Source organism: Asterias rubens, chromosome 22 (genome assembly GCF_902459465.1).
Source record: "Asterias rubens chromosome 22, eAstRub1.3, whole genome shotgun sequence".
Lineage (NCBI taxonomy): Eukaryota > Metazoa > Echinodermata > Asteroidea > Forcipulatida > Asteriidae > Asterias > Asterias rubens.
In genome coordinates this window covers 1,515,665-1,527,522 of record NC_047083.1, presented here as the reverse complement: position 1 = coordinate 1,527,522, position 11,858 = coordinate 1,515,665, and the positions used below count along the sequence as shown (strand labels likewise).

Below are 11,858 nucleotides of genomic sequence, written 5' to 3'. Positions count from 1 at the left end.
TAACTCTTTGTTAAATCCACCCATGGGGTAATATAATGCTTGAGCGACTTCCCCACCAGCTGGAAAAATTATTGGGATGGCGTCATGTTTTAGAAGAAGAATTTTTCTCTTCATGTCAAAATGTGTAGTGTATTCCGGATTCTCAAAGCACGACGGCTCGAAGTGTTTGCTGCACAGCGCTGGAAAAGACGTCGGACCGGACAACTTGGCAAACTTACCAGCAGCAATACACCTGGTCGACATTGCCGGAAAAATGCAAAAAAATACTGTTTCAAAACGTACAAACTCACGACTAGGACTTGAATGTACTTGCACGTACGTGTGTTCGATGTTCGATCGAGGCAACGTCTTCCTCGATTGACATCACAAAAGGGGTAGGCGGAGTCACCCCCACACAACTTTATCTAATCTTTTAAACATATAAATCGTTAAAAACAATTACTCAAAAAATTATTTTATTGTTCAGGAACGAATACTCTAATGTTTGAAGAAAATAAATTATATTTCCAGGTGCCTTTGAAACGAGTTATGAATTGAAACAGAGAGTTGCACTATTACCAGAAACAAATTGCATAGGGAAACTAAAACAAGGAAGAACATTTTCTTTTAAGACATGTACAGTGTATAGGCCTTTACAAAAAGTCATATTATTTTTAAAAGTACGTTTAGTCCTACATAATTTAAAGGGTATGTAAACGTTTGATAATGACTTGGAAACTTGGATAGTATAATTAAAGCACTTTGAGAAATGATTCACTTCGAAGAAGTGTTGTTATGAAAAAAATATCACTTTTTATCCCCCAATATTTGAATCTGAGAAGCGTTACCGTGGTTACCAACAGCTAATTACTAGTCACAAGCATTGTATAATGGCATGCAATTTTGGCCAATAACATGTGAAAGTAAGCAAGCTTTTTTACTCAAAATAATTATTAGCATAAAACCTTTCTCGGTAACGAGTAATGGGGAGAGGTTGAAAGTATAAAACATTGTGAGAAACAGGTCCCCCTGAAGTGACGTAGTTTTCGAGAAAGAAGTAATTTTCCACGAATTTGATTTCGAGACCTCAGATTCAGAATTTGAGATCTCGAAATCAAGCATCTGAAAGCACACAACTTCGTGTGACAAGAGTGTTTTTTCTGTCATTATTATCTCGCAACTTCGACGACCGATTGAGCTCAAATTTTCACAGGTTTGTTATATTTTTATGCATATGTTGAGATACACAAACTGTGAAGACTGGTCTTTGACAATTACCAATAGTGTCCAGTGTCTTTTTATAAGAAGCTCTATGAAATTGGCCCCTGCTCACAGATACAAAATCACAAGACTAGTAACAGTTTATTTTTCTACGTACCCCCACGCACGATAAGTAATCCATGCCATTTGCTATCTGAGATGCAAACGTGAGGAGCTGGAAGGGAGAAATCGGTTCAACATCAAGGTCATCCTCTATTGACTCCTTCCAAGATAACTTATTCTTCTTCAGGAAGTCTTGAAGATTTCCTCCAGGAAGGAATTCAAGAATCAAGTAGAAAGGATCTTAGATGAGGAGGGCACGAAAAAGAAAACACGATAAAAATGTGATTTTTAATTTCGTGGTTAGCGGTGATAGAATGCAATTAGACTTGATTCAAGTCCCGTACTCGTTCTTATAAGCATATCGCGCCAACTACACGACTAGAAAACAAGTCATTATGGCAGTGAGCGCTCACCGTCAATGTGGTCCCAAGAATGGAAGAAGTTGGGGAATGCAGAGCATCACAAAACAATAGTTTTCTTGCGATGGCATGTGAATGGGACTTGAGTCAAGTCTAGAATGCAATAGACCTTTGCACTTGATGTTATACCAGTAGGGCGCCCTCACCTTGAGGAAAAAAGGAGGTTGTTCATTGGCCAATACTGTGTGCCACGCCTACAAATCTGTGCGTTTCGATTGTTTCGTCATCATTTTATACCTCTAAGATGGCGGCTGGATGACGTAAATGCATAAGGTCCATTGATCTCTACTATATTGACAATAGATATCAATGATAAGGTCTGTACAGATTATTACTACAATTTTAATGATGTAATTGGACTGAGTCTATGTGTGACGTATATTTAGTTAGCAGACGATCAGCAAGTACTTTGTAGAAACAGACATGGAGCAAGTCTTTAAGTGAGTTTGTGCGTAAGTGTAAAAAGCCTATGAACAGTGAGTCGACTTGCATCAAGTCTATGAAAAATTGCTATGACTTGCAGTAAGTTTATGGTTGCTTCGCACGCGACTTTCCAATGAAAAATAAGAGGAAGTTGAACGAAAATGAAAGTGGGCATAGGCCTATACGAATAAATTACAAGAGTTCAAATGTACGACAAATATTTCGACAATAATTGCATGAACAGTTGGAGAAGAAATTGGGCTACAACCTTTTTAAAGGTTTCGAAATTTTACTGGGGATTTGTTTTGTTTCCTAGGCAAGATTTAATTTAAAGGCAGTGGACACTATTGGTAAATACTCAAAATAATGATTAGCATAAAACCTTACTTGGTAGTGAGCAATCGGGAGAAGTTGATAGTATAAAACATTGTGAAAAACGGCTCCCTCTGAAGTAACGTAGTTTTCGAGAAAGAAGTAATTTTCCACGAATTTGGTTTCGAGACCTCTTAGAATTTGAGGTCTCGAAAAAAAGCATCTGAAAGCACACAACTTCGTGTGACAAGGGTGTTTTTTCTTTAATAGTAAACTCGCAACTTCGACGGCCAATTGAGCTCAAATTTTCACAGGTTTGTTATTTTATGCATAAGTTGAGATACACCAATTGAGAAGACTAGTTTTTGGCAATTACCAATAGTGTGCAGTGTCTTAATGAACAAGGGAAATTAGAAATTAGAAATACCAGCTAACTTATACCCAATTCAAGACATTCGTTAAAGCTCACCTGTTCAAGCAAGCTTCCTTGACCATTAGCTGTGCATCGGTGCCTTAGAACAAACTTATAGCGCTCTATACATGACTTTTATTGAGTGATTGATTGACTGATTGTTTGTTTGTTTGTTTGTTTGTTTGTTTGTTTGTTTGTTTGTTTGTTTGTTTGTTTGTTTGTTTGTTTGTTTGTTTGTTTGTTTGTTTGTTTGTTTGTTTGTTTGTTTGTTTGTTTGTTTGTTTGATTGATTGATTAATTGAACAAAATACCTGTTTCTATACAGTATCCCAACATGGAGACGACATTTGGATGGGCGGTCAGGGTTTCGTGGACTGTAATTTCCTTCTTGAAATCTGCCTCCACATCAGTAACAGATGACCCTGAAACGAGAACAATTCAAAGATGGTCACGATGAACCTGTAAACATGAGACCTGTGATACTGGGATCCTGTGACCCAAGGCCCAAGTAACCCTATGCACGAGGTAAGTTTCGTATGCATAGACGTTTGGACGCATTTAACCCATCCTAAGTTAGGATGAATTACTCGTGCTAACTCGAGATAGGATTACTCCTAATAGCGTTTCTTGAAATCGGCTGCTGGGATCCTGGGATCATGGGAGCCTTGAATCTCAGGCCACAGTGTCCCCTTAGACAGAGGGATCCCAACCGTCGATTTCACCAAACTCTCCCTATGTTAAGGGCCCTTTTAGAAACCACGGCTTCGGCTTTGGATTCGGCTTCAAGCTCCAAAATGTCATATTAAAGTTCGAAAGCTTACTTTTCAGAATCTTGACTGCTACGGGTGTTGTGATTCCGACTTCAAGAATGTCCTTAGCGATGGCCTTGTACACCTGTCCAAAGTTCCCACAACCCAGAACCTCGAGGAGCTCGATGTTCTCGCGAGGGAACGAGAAGTCAACCTCAGGATGCTGTAATCTACTCTCCTCGAATTCAATGGTTCCCTGAAATAAAGGCTTAGCAAATTGTATTTATTGAATTCAGAAGAGGAAATGTATTTCCTTCCTTAAAGACACTGTACACTATTGGTTATTGTTGGTTATTGTCAAAGACCAGTATTCTCACTTGGTGTATCTCAAAATATGCAGAAAACAACAAACCTGTGAAAAATTTGAACTCATTGGTCGTCGAGTTGCGAGAGAATAAAGGAAGTAAAAACACCCCTGGTCACACGAAGTTATGTGCTGTCAGATGCTTGATTTCGGGAACTCAAAATCTAATTATGTGGTCTCGAAATCAAAGTCTTGGAAAATTAATTCTTTCTCGAAAACTAAGTTACTTCAGAGGGAGCCGTTTCTCACAATGTTATACTATCAACCCCTCCCCATTGTTACCAAGTAAGGTTATATGTTAATAATTATTTTTAATAATATTAAAATAATGAATAGGGTAGATGGCCTTAGCTTTCGATCCAATCCGGACCTTCTTCAGAGGCATAAGACAAGTACAAACAAATACATATCCATTTATAGAAAAAGAGAGGGGGAAAGGGATTAAGGAAAGGATCCAGAAAGAAGCGGGAAAATAACAGCCAATCAAAGTTCCTATTTCAGAAACAATATTAGGGGCTATGAACCAATAGGAGTGAAGTGGCGAGGACAAAGGATGTTTAGAATGAAAGGAAGGGTTACTGGAATAATTATTTTTGATATTTTGATTATTTTTATAATTACTTTTGATAATTACTCAAAATGGAGTGATAATGTAGTATAAAACATTGTGAAAAACGGCTCCCTCTGAAAGTAAATGTAGTTTTCGAGAAAGAAGTAATTTTCCACTAAAATGTTTGAATTTGATTTCGAGACCTCAGAATTAGAATTTGAGGTCCCGAATCAAGCATCTGAAAGCACACAAGTGTGTTTTTTTCTTCTTTTAATATCTCGCAACTTCGACGAACTATTGAGTTCAAATTTTCAGAGACACACCAGGTGAGAAGACTGATCTTTGAAAATATTACCAAGTAGTCCAGTTTTTTAAGAAAAAATTGCAAAATCAATAATAGCCTATCGTACCCAAGATGAAAACTCGCTGTCTTGGTTAACTGTTGGAATCTCCTGAGGGGGTTTTGGTTGGCGAGCGACTCTCCAAACAATCATTACGGCGAAACAGAGACATACGGCAACAGAAACGGTAACGATGACGTAGACTTTTACGTAAGTCGATTTATCCGTTGATGTTGTTCCTTTACCGGGCTGCGTAGTTGATGCTTCTGGTATGAAACTTGTATCTGAAAAACAATTTGAGGTTGTTAGTGCTGAGAAAAAAACATGGACTCTTCTTGCTGTTGCTTGTTGCTGTTGCGGGAGGAAGTGGTAATGACGTAATCGTTTACGTTAATTGAATTATCCGTGTTTCTTTACCGGGCTGCTTTGTCATAACGTTAATGAAATTGCCTTTAATTTTTCTGTAATCAAAGTCGTACCCGAGCTAGCAATTTGAGATTGTTGGCTGAGAAATCATTTACCACTTTGCTCTTGGTTTTTTTGTGAAACTGCAATAATAGAGGCTTACCTTTATCGATCGGATCCAACGGAAGCTCTCTCACGACGTAACTATCATTGTCTAAAAATGACGTCATGCATCTGACGCCCTCAACGTCCACTATAGTGCTCGTGTGCAGTGTTAGGCAACTTGAGGTCGTCCACATGTATGGGGCTGTACTTCTAGACAAGGAAACGATATCTTTGCGGCTCTGCACATCACTTATGTTAAGCAACCACGTGATCTTCACAGCTGGATTTGCTCCCGATGCAGTGCAGTTGAACTTATAAATCAAACCGGAAGTTAAATTAGCATCAAGGGTCACTACATCCGGTGGATCTGGAAGTGGGGAAGAAATATGACTGGTTACATAGCGACTAAAAACTTAAAATGGTTTTTGAAGCTTTGCATGGTGTAAAGAATAAGAAGTAACTATAAATACTAAATAGTAAACTTGCGGGCAACCATGTATAATTGTTGGCTCTGACGTTTCGCACAGTATACTCTGCTGGTCTTCAGGAGAATGCTGGATACTGGTGGTGGTTGAGCTTAAGTATGTCTTGAGGGATGTCTCAAATATTACTTTGATCTGGCATTTTTCTATGCTTGGAATGCATGTACGATTAATTTACTTACGTAATACGTTCAGTTGAAGTGTTTTGTTGACGTTTGCAAGTACCCCGAACGTAAGACAGTTGAGAGTCAAGCCGGAGTAATTTCTGTACAGCGTTTTATTAAGGTATATTTGTTTGTGGGAATCCGCACCCCGTAGGTCCAATGGTTTGTCGTTCAGAAACCACTCCAGGTACCCATATTCTCCCAGTTCATCAACAGTACATGAGAACGAGGTTGTTTCTCCCTCGATCTCGTGAGGCGTGGTTCTTGTCAAATTCATCTCGAGAGAGTGAACTACAACGAGGATTAGAATAAGAGAAAAAGAAGGTCTTTCGTGTTTTTAGGGTCTGAGTTTACTTTGCTTCTCAATGACATGTGTCCCAGTTTTTAAGCCGGTAATGTTGGTTCTATTACCATTCGTTTTTATAACAAATACAAATACAAAAGAAGAAAAAAAAAACTTAAAGGCAGTGGACACTATTGGTAATTGTCAAAGACTAGCCTTCACAGTTGGTGTATCTCAACATAAGCATAAAATAACAAACCTGTGAAAATTTGAGCTCAATCGGTCATCGAACTTGCGAGATAATAATGAAAGAAAAAACACCCTTTGTCACACAAGTTATAAATCTGAGGTCTCGAAATCAAATTCGTGGAAAATTACTTCTTTCCCGAAAATTATGGCACTTCAGAGGGAGCCGCTTCTCAAAATGTTTTATACCATCAACCTCTCCTCATTACTCGTCACCAAGAAAGGTTTAATGCTAAAAATTATTTTGAGTAATTACCAACAGTGTTCACTGCCTTTAAGGCAAACGTACAATACAAACATACACAAAATATTAAGAAACTGTTTAACACCACGATTTAGTCAGTTTAAAATAAGCAACAAAATATGGCATCACTTTTGATTGATTGCCTTTAAACACAGGTGTTTAACTTTAACTGGTTGTTGTATATTTCTATAGTATTATACTATTATAAATACTCACCGACAAAACTGGTTCTTATAGAAAAGACAACGAGCAGCAGGAAATAATATCTCGCAGCCATCTTTGATTCGAAATGAATGAAAGCAAACTCTGACATATAAAACTTGTTTCCTTATTAATCATTCGTTTGTATCCCTTCGTTCTCAAACCAGTACTGTCTAAACCACTGACGCTATGGAATAAATATTCAGTTTAGATTGAACTCTTCGATTTAGGTTTCGAGACTGAAGTGAAAATAGAGTTCACAGAATATCCTGCCACACCGGTGACCAAACTAAAAATGTTATCAGCCAATCAATCACTCAGTTTATTTCCACAGTGACTAAATCGAAATCAATCTCAAATCAAAGGCAATGTAAATTTGAAGTTTGGAGATAAAAAGTTGTTTGATAAGATTAATTAAATAAAGATTAAGCATGGTCATTTATGAACCTGTAGTCTTGGTGCAAGACGTTTCTCGTTTCCCTTTTCACGCACACCGCGGCCAATTCACCAACAGCGCCCGCACCGTGAGTCGGTGCGGATTGAGTCGGTGCGGGCGCTGTTGGTGAATTGGCCGCGGTGTGCGTGAAAAGGGAAACGAGAAACGTCTTGCACCAAGACTAATGAACCTGTGAAGGGACCCATTAAGAAGCAAAGCTTGGTTCCCTGAGCATGCGTGTGCATTGAGCCGATAATTATTTGATGTCTTGTGGAAGACACCACTCCAGGTAGGAAAAATGTTCTTGAAAGGACAGGTGTATTCAAGATGGCTCAATGCTTTTAAGCAGCTCTATGACATTTAAAAAGTAGCTGAAGCACACAAACATTATGCTTAAAACATTTAGGAAACTAAACTACCATGACATGTGTACAATCTGTGGCTGGTATCCTGTTCATATAAATTTTAAGCGTTTTTTCTTCTTCAGCAACAATGAAATTGGGCCAAGATCAATGGTGAACCATTCTGAATGGTGTAATGACCTCATTATAATGCATGTCCTTTAGGATAGCTCGAATAAGTTGAACGTTTATGAATTCGTTCCTATGACCCTTGACCCTATTCTCTCTGTGATGACTTCTATGCGGAAGTGACCTTTGAGAAGACAGTGACCTCATGTTGTTGACAAGCTTATTTGGCTGACTTCTTATAGTTGGTGTAAACATAGTACAGTATGATACTAATTCCCGTTACTAGCATTGTGCCGCTATACACAAAGAAGGTAACCTTGAAGTCTCCAGTTATCTCGAACAGATATCCTGTAAAACGAGAAAATGCGTTATTTAAACTATGAATGTTCATTGGGTTGGTGTTTTGATCATTTCAACGGGCCTTCAATTATACGCCTTTTCAAGACACTAGATTATACCAAGTTTCCTCGTGACTTTCAGCAGCTGGATACCAGTATCAAGCAATATGCAAAAAATGAAAATTTGGTTGGTAATCCTACTTTGAACAAAGATGAAATGTCATGCTAAGCAAATGTTTGTGCTTAGCATGAATGAATATCTCACCTGATACAAATCCAGAGACGGGGTAAGACAGTCCTGTGATGAAGTTTTGCCACGTGTAAAGAAAGACCACTCTGTTATCAGCATTAGTCAGGTACCGGGTTAATATAATGGAGACTAGGAACAGACTCTCTGTCCCGGCCCCTATAATGGCAGTCACGACCATCTGCCCTACAAAGGATGCGATAAAAGGATCCAGCACATATCCAATGACAGCTAGACTTGTCCCAATCCCCATCACTGAACATTCGGATAGCACTTTTGTGTGCATCACCAACGTAGCGAAGGAGAGCCCGAGAAGGTTGCCAATTCCCCACGCTGTTGTATCGAAGGAGGACTGGTGCGCGTCTAGCCCTAGAGACAACGCGTTCGGAACCATGTAGATGACAATCCCAGCATAGCCGAATCCGCTGAACAGCTTTATCATAGTTATAAGTATGAACCGTACGTCTTTAAATACAGCTAATCCCATGGTTGAGATTAACTGACTGCAGCAATAATAAAGCCTCCTATCTTCCTCATCTAACCTGTCCAAGTCTTGATAATCCGACATCCTTAGGGCAACAGAGGGCGCTCGTTTGAATCTTGAGCTTGATGAGCGGCAAATGAGCAAACCGCATACCGTGAGATTGAAGCTCAGCCCGGCGAGGATGAGCAGAGCTCCACGCCAACCGTAGTATTCAGTCAGTGCTTGCGTTGCTGGACCGTAGACCATCATTCCGAACGGGGCACCCATCTTAGCAAGGAATGATACGAAGGCGTACTTCTCGTGAAAGTAGAGGGCCATCTGGGAAAACAGTGGTTCCTTCACACACGCTGCACCCGTACCTGATCAATCAAAGAGCCAGATTAATAGTTGAAGAAATCAAACACAAACACTTTCGGAAAAGATAACATTCAATGGGAGACTTTGGAACGCTAGGTGGCAGCAGACTTACCAGGTAAATTTCAATTGTTTACGTAGTTCTGAGCACACGCACATTACCGAGAACAATTGATTTTACCTGGTAAGTCTGCTGCCACCAAGCGTCCCAAAAGTCTCCCATTAGATAGAGTCTTAAAGCAAAATGGAGACTTTAACTACCAGCTCTTAAAAACATTCCTGTGAAGTGAATAGTTAAATTGTTAAGTAGGATTTGAAACTTTGCATGGTGGAAATAAGATATAGAAGAGTTTGCGGTAACACCATGTAATAACAATCTCTAAATGAGTTGGGGTGGTTCTGAAAAGAACCGTTGGATTAACTCGACGTTTCGATCAGTATGCTCTGATCGTCGGTGACAGCTTATAAATGATATTAAAATATCAGTTAATATGCTGCCACCTAGCGTCAAGATTACCCATTTTAAAGGAAAGGAGAACTACAGTAGCCGTAACTGTAGCCGAAGACTCCGTTTCGGACACGGCCTTTTTGTGAGTTTTTGAGTTAAATATTATTTTTGTTTACCTGCAAGTGCAACCATGGCAACAGCTAAGACGGGGACACTGTGACTCTGCGATGCGATGGCGAGTCCAAGACCACTCAAGATACCACCAGTTACAATGACTGGACGGACACCGACCCGATGGGAGACGGCCACAGGAAATGGTGCTGAATAAAACAAAAATACTTTCTTTAAAACAACAATAAAACCCTTTTCACATTACTACTCCTGGGGTTGCCCCCTGGAAATAACGGTCACCCTTTTCACACTGTGATTGCTTTACCCCTGGTCTGCCCTCTGTCTGCCCGGGGAATAGCCACCCACCCCTACTCCTGACAAAAAAAACCTCTATAAGTGTTCTTGGAACGTGCGACCAGAACCCCGTGAAATAGGGATACAGTGTGAAAGTAAGTGCGTCGGGGTAAACCATGGGGTAAAAAAGACCCGAGGCATCACCGGGGATGTATTCCACGGGGATACAGTGTGAAAAGGGCTTAACATAGACGATGTGACCTATGTTTACATTCAAACCGCCCTCTGTTGACAAAACACTATATTATACGTCATGTTTCGCCGGGCACCGAGTTGCGTAGTCGATCATTGTAAGATTGCGTACTCTTTCTAGCTGGCTGCCAAAACACAAAGGTTTTGCCCGGCGGTATGCGCGCGAATCATGTTATGGTTTTCGTGTGACGTCAGAGGTCACTACGTCTATAGTGGCGTCTTATCACTCCGTGGCGATGTACTGCTGGATCCACTGGGCGCGGTCGGAAGGCAGATTGTTTTACGGGTAAACTGTGTTTGGGCGGCACAGTTCTTATTTTTGAATAATGGTCTGAGAAAAGAATATGACGAGGTTTTCCCAGCCGACGATTTCACCAAACTCTTTCTAGCTTTAGATTTAATCTTTGGACAAGTTCAGTTCTGCATCCATAGACGTAGGACGCATTGAACCCATCTTAAATTATGACGGGTTACTCGTCCTAGCCCGAGATTAATCCTAGCGTTTCGTGAGTCGGCTGCTTGACCCACACCCTAATGATTAAAGCATTCTGAAAAAGTACACACAATGACAAATTATTTGTAGTTAAAAAAAAAAAGTAAGAAAATAAAAGTAGCTGTTGCAAACAACTTGCCGACCAAATATAATGGGCCGATGGTATAAATGAAAATTTAAAAAAAATAAAAAAATTCTTTCTCCAAGGCTTAAGACAGCAATAACAAAACATGCACAACAAAATTAATACACAATATTCAAATACAACCAACGGTTCTTTTCAGAACCACCCCAACTCATTTATAGATCACTGTAAAAAAATATATAAAAATAAAAAAAAAAACGTAAAAATTAAGGTGCTTTACCTGGCAACTAGGTAAAGTGCAGTAAATTTCACAGTGGAAGTTTTGCAAACAACCCCTTCAAGGCACAAGTTACAAAACTTCCACTGCACTGTACCTGGCACCATATAGCTTGCCAGTAAGCACCTTAAATTTTACGGGTTTTTTTTTATTTTTTTTTTTACAGTGTAGCCATTAAACATGGTGTTACCGCAAACCTTTCCAAAAACTTACACAGTAAAAACTGCATCGCATAATAGAGTGAATTAATCAGACCAATCGTCCACAGACTGGTTTTGTAATCCTGGTGGATATGAGTGATGAGAACACCGGTTGCTTTGAGGTTTCCGTAGAGTATAAACTGGGACAGGAAGACGGAAAATACAACGGGCCAACCCCAGCCTCCCTCCCGGTAGCCTTTCGTCTCCGTCACGCTCATTTTTCAAGAGCGTCGTAAAACCTTGATGATCAGCTTTCGAGGTCGCGACTTTAAGAGGAACAATACTCCGAGACGAGCTGCACCAATGATGGTTTTCTGCTGATGGTGAGTAAATGACTCCACTGCTCAAGAACCCTTATCTTGATCAC

The 11,858-nt window shown here is 39.8% G+C and overlaps 2 protein-coding genes across 2 annotated transcripts in view; both read right to left on the bottom strand.

Moving 5' to 3' along the window:
- Positions 1 to 8,554, bottom strand: part of LOC117305343 (tyrosine kinase receptor Cad96Ca-like) — a 15,352-nt gene extending 6,798 nt beyond the window's left edge. Inside the window, exons 1-8 of the mRNA XM_033790206.1 lie at positions 8,512 to 8,554; positions 8,225 to 8,256; positions 6,047 to 6,319; positions 5,441 to 5,749; positions 4,942 to 5,156; positions 3,690 to 3,873; positions 3,180 to 3,290; positions 1,358 to 1,542 (exon numbers count right to left, since the gene is read on the bottom strand). Of these exons, the coding sequence (XP_033646097.1) occupies positions 1,358 to 1,542; positions 3,180 to 3,290; positions 3,690 to 3,873; positions 4,942 to 5,156; positions 5,441 to 5,749; positions 6,047 to 6,305 (1,263 nt within the window). The 5' untranslated portion in view covers positions 6,306 to 6,319; positions 8,225 to 8,256; positions 8,512 to 8,554. The remainder of the gene's footprint in view (positions 1 to 1,357; positions 1,543 to 3,179; positions 3,291 to 3,689; positions 3,874 to 4,941; positions 5,157 to 5,440; positions 5,750 to 6,046; positions 6,320 to 8,224; positions 8,257 to 8,511) is intronic.
- Positions 8,555 to 8,594: 40 nt separating this feature from the next.
- LOC117305389 (monocarboxylate transporter 12-like) lies at positions 8,595 to 11,709 on the bottom strand. The gene is made up of 4 exons (XM_033790260.1): positions 11,505 to 11,709; positions 9,956 to 10,099; positions 8,787 to 9,336; positions 8,595 to 8,679 (listed from the first exon to the last, which is right to left on the bottom strand). Exons 1-4 carry the CDS (start codon positions 11,707 to 11,709, stop codon positions 8,595 to 8,597), a joined length of 984 nt encoding a protein of 327 aa, XP_033646151.1.
- Between the last annotated feature and the right edge of the window lie 149 nt (positions 11,710 to 11,858).

What these genes read in the sequence shown, in the direction of transcription:
- LOC117305389 (XM_033790260.1), bottom strand. Translation starts at nt 11,709, where the DNA reads ATGAGCGTGACGGAGACGAAAGGCTACCGGGAGGGAGGCTGGGGTTGG. An exon ending in TGCCATGGTTGCACTTGCAG is followed by an intron (nt 9,337 to 9,955) that starts GTAAACAAAAAT and finishes TTGATTGATCAG; the next exon opens with GTACGGGTGCAGCGTGTGTG. An exon ending in CTCGGGCTCTCCTTCGCTAC is followed by an intron (nt 8,680 to 8,786) that starts GTTGGTGATGCA and finishes CATCCTTTGTAG; the next exon opens with GGCAGATGGTCGTGACTGCC.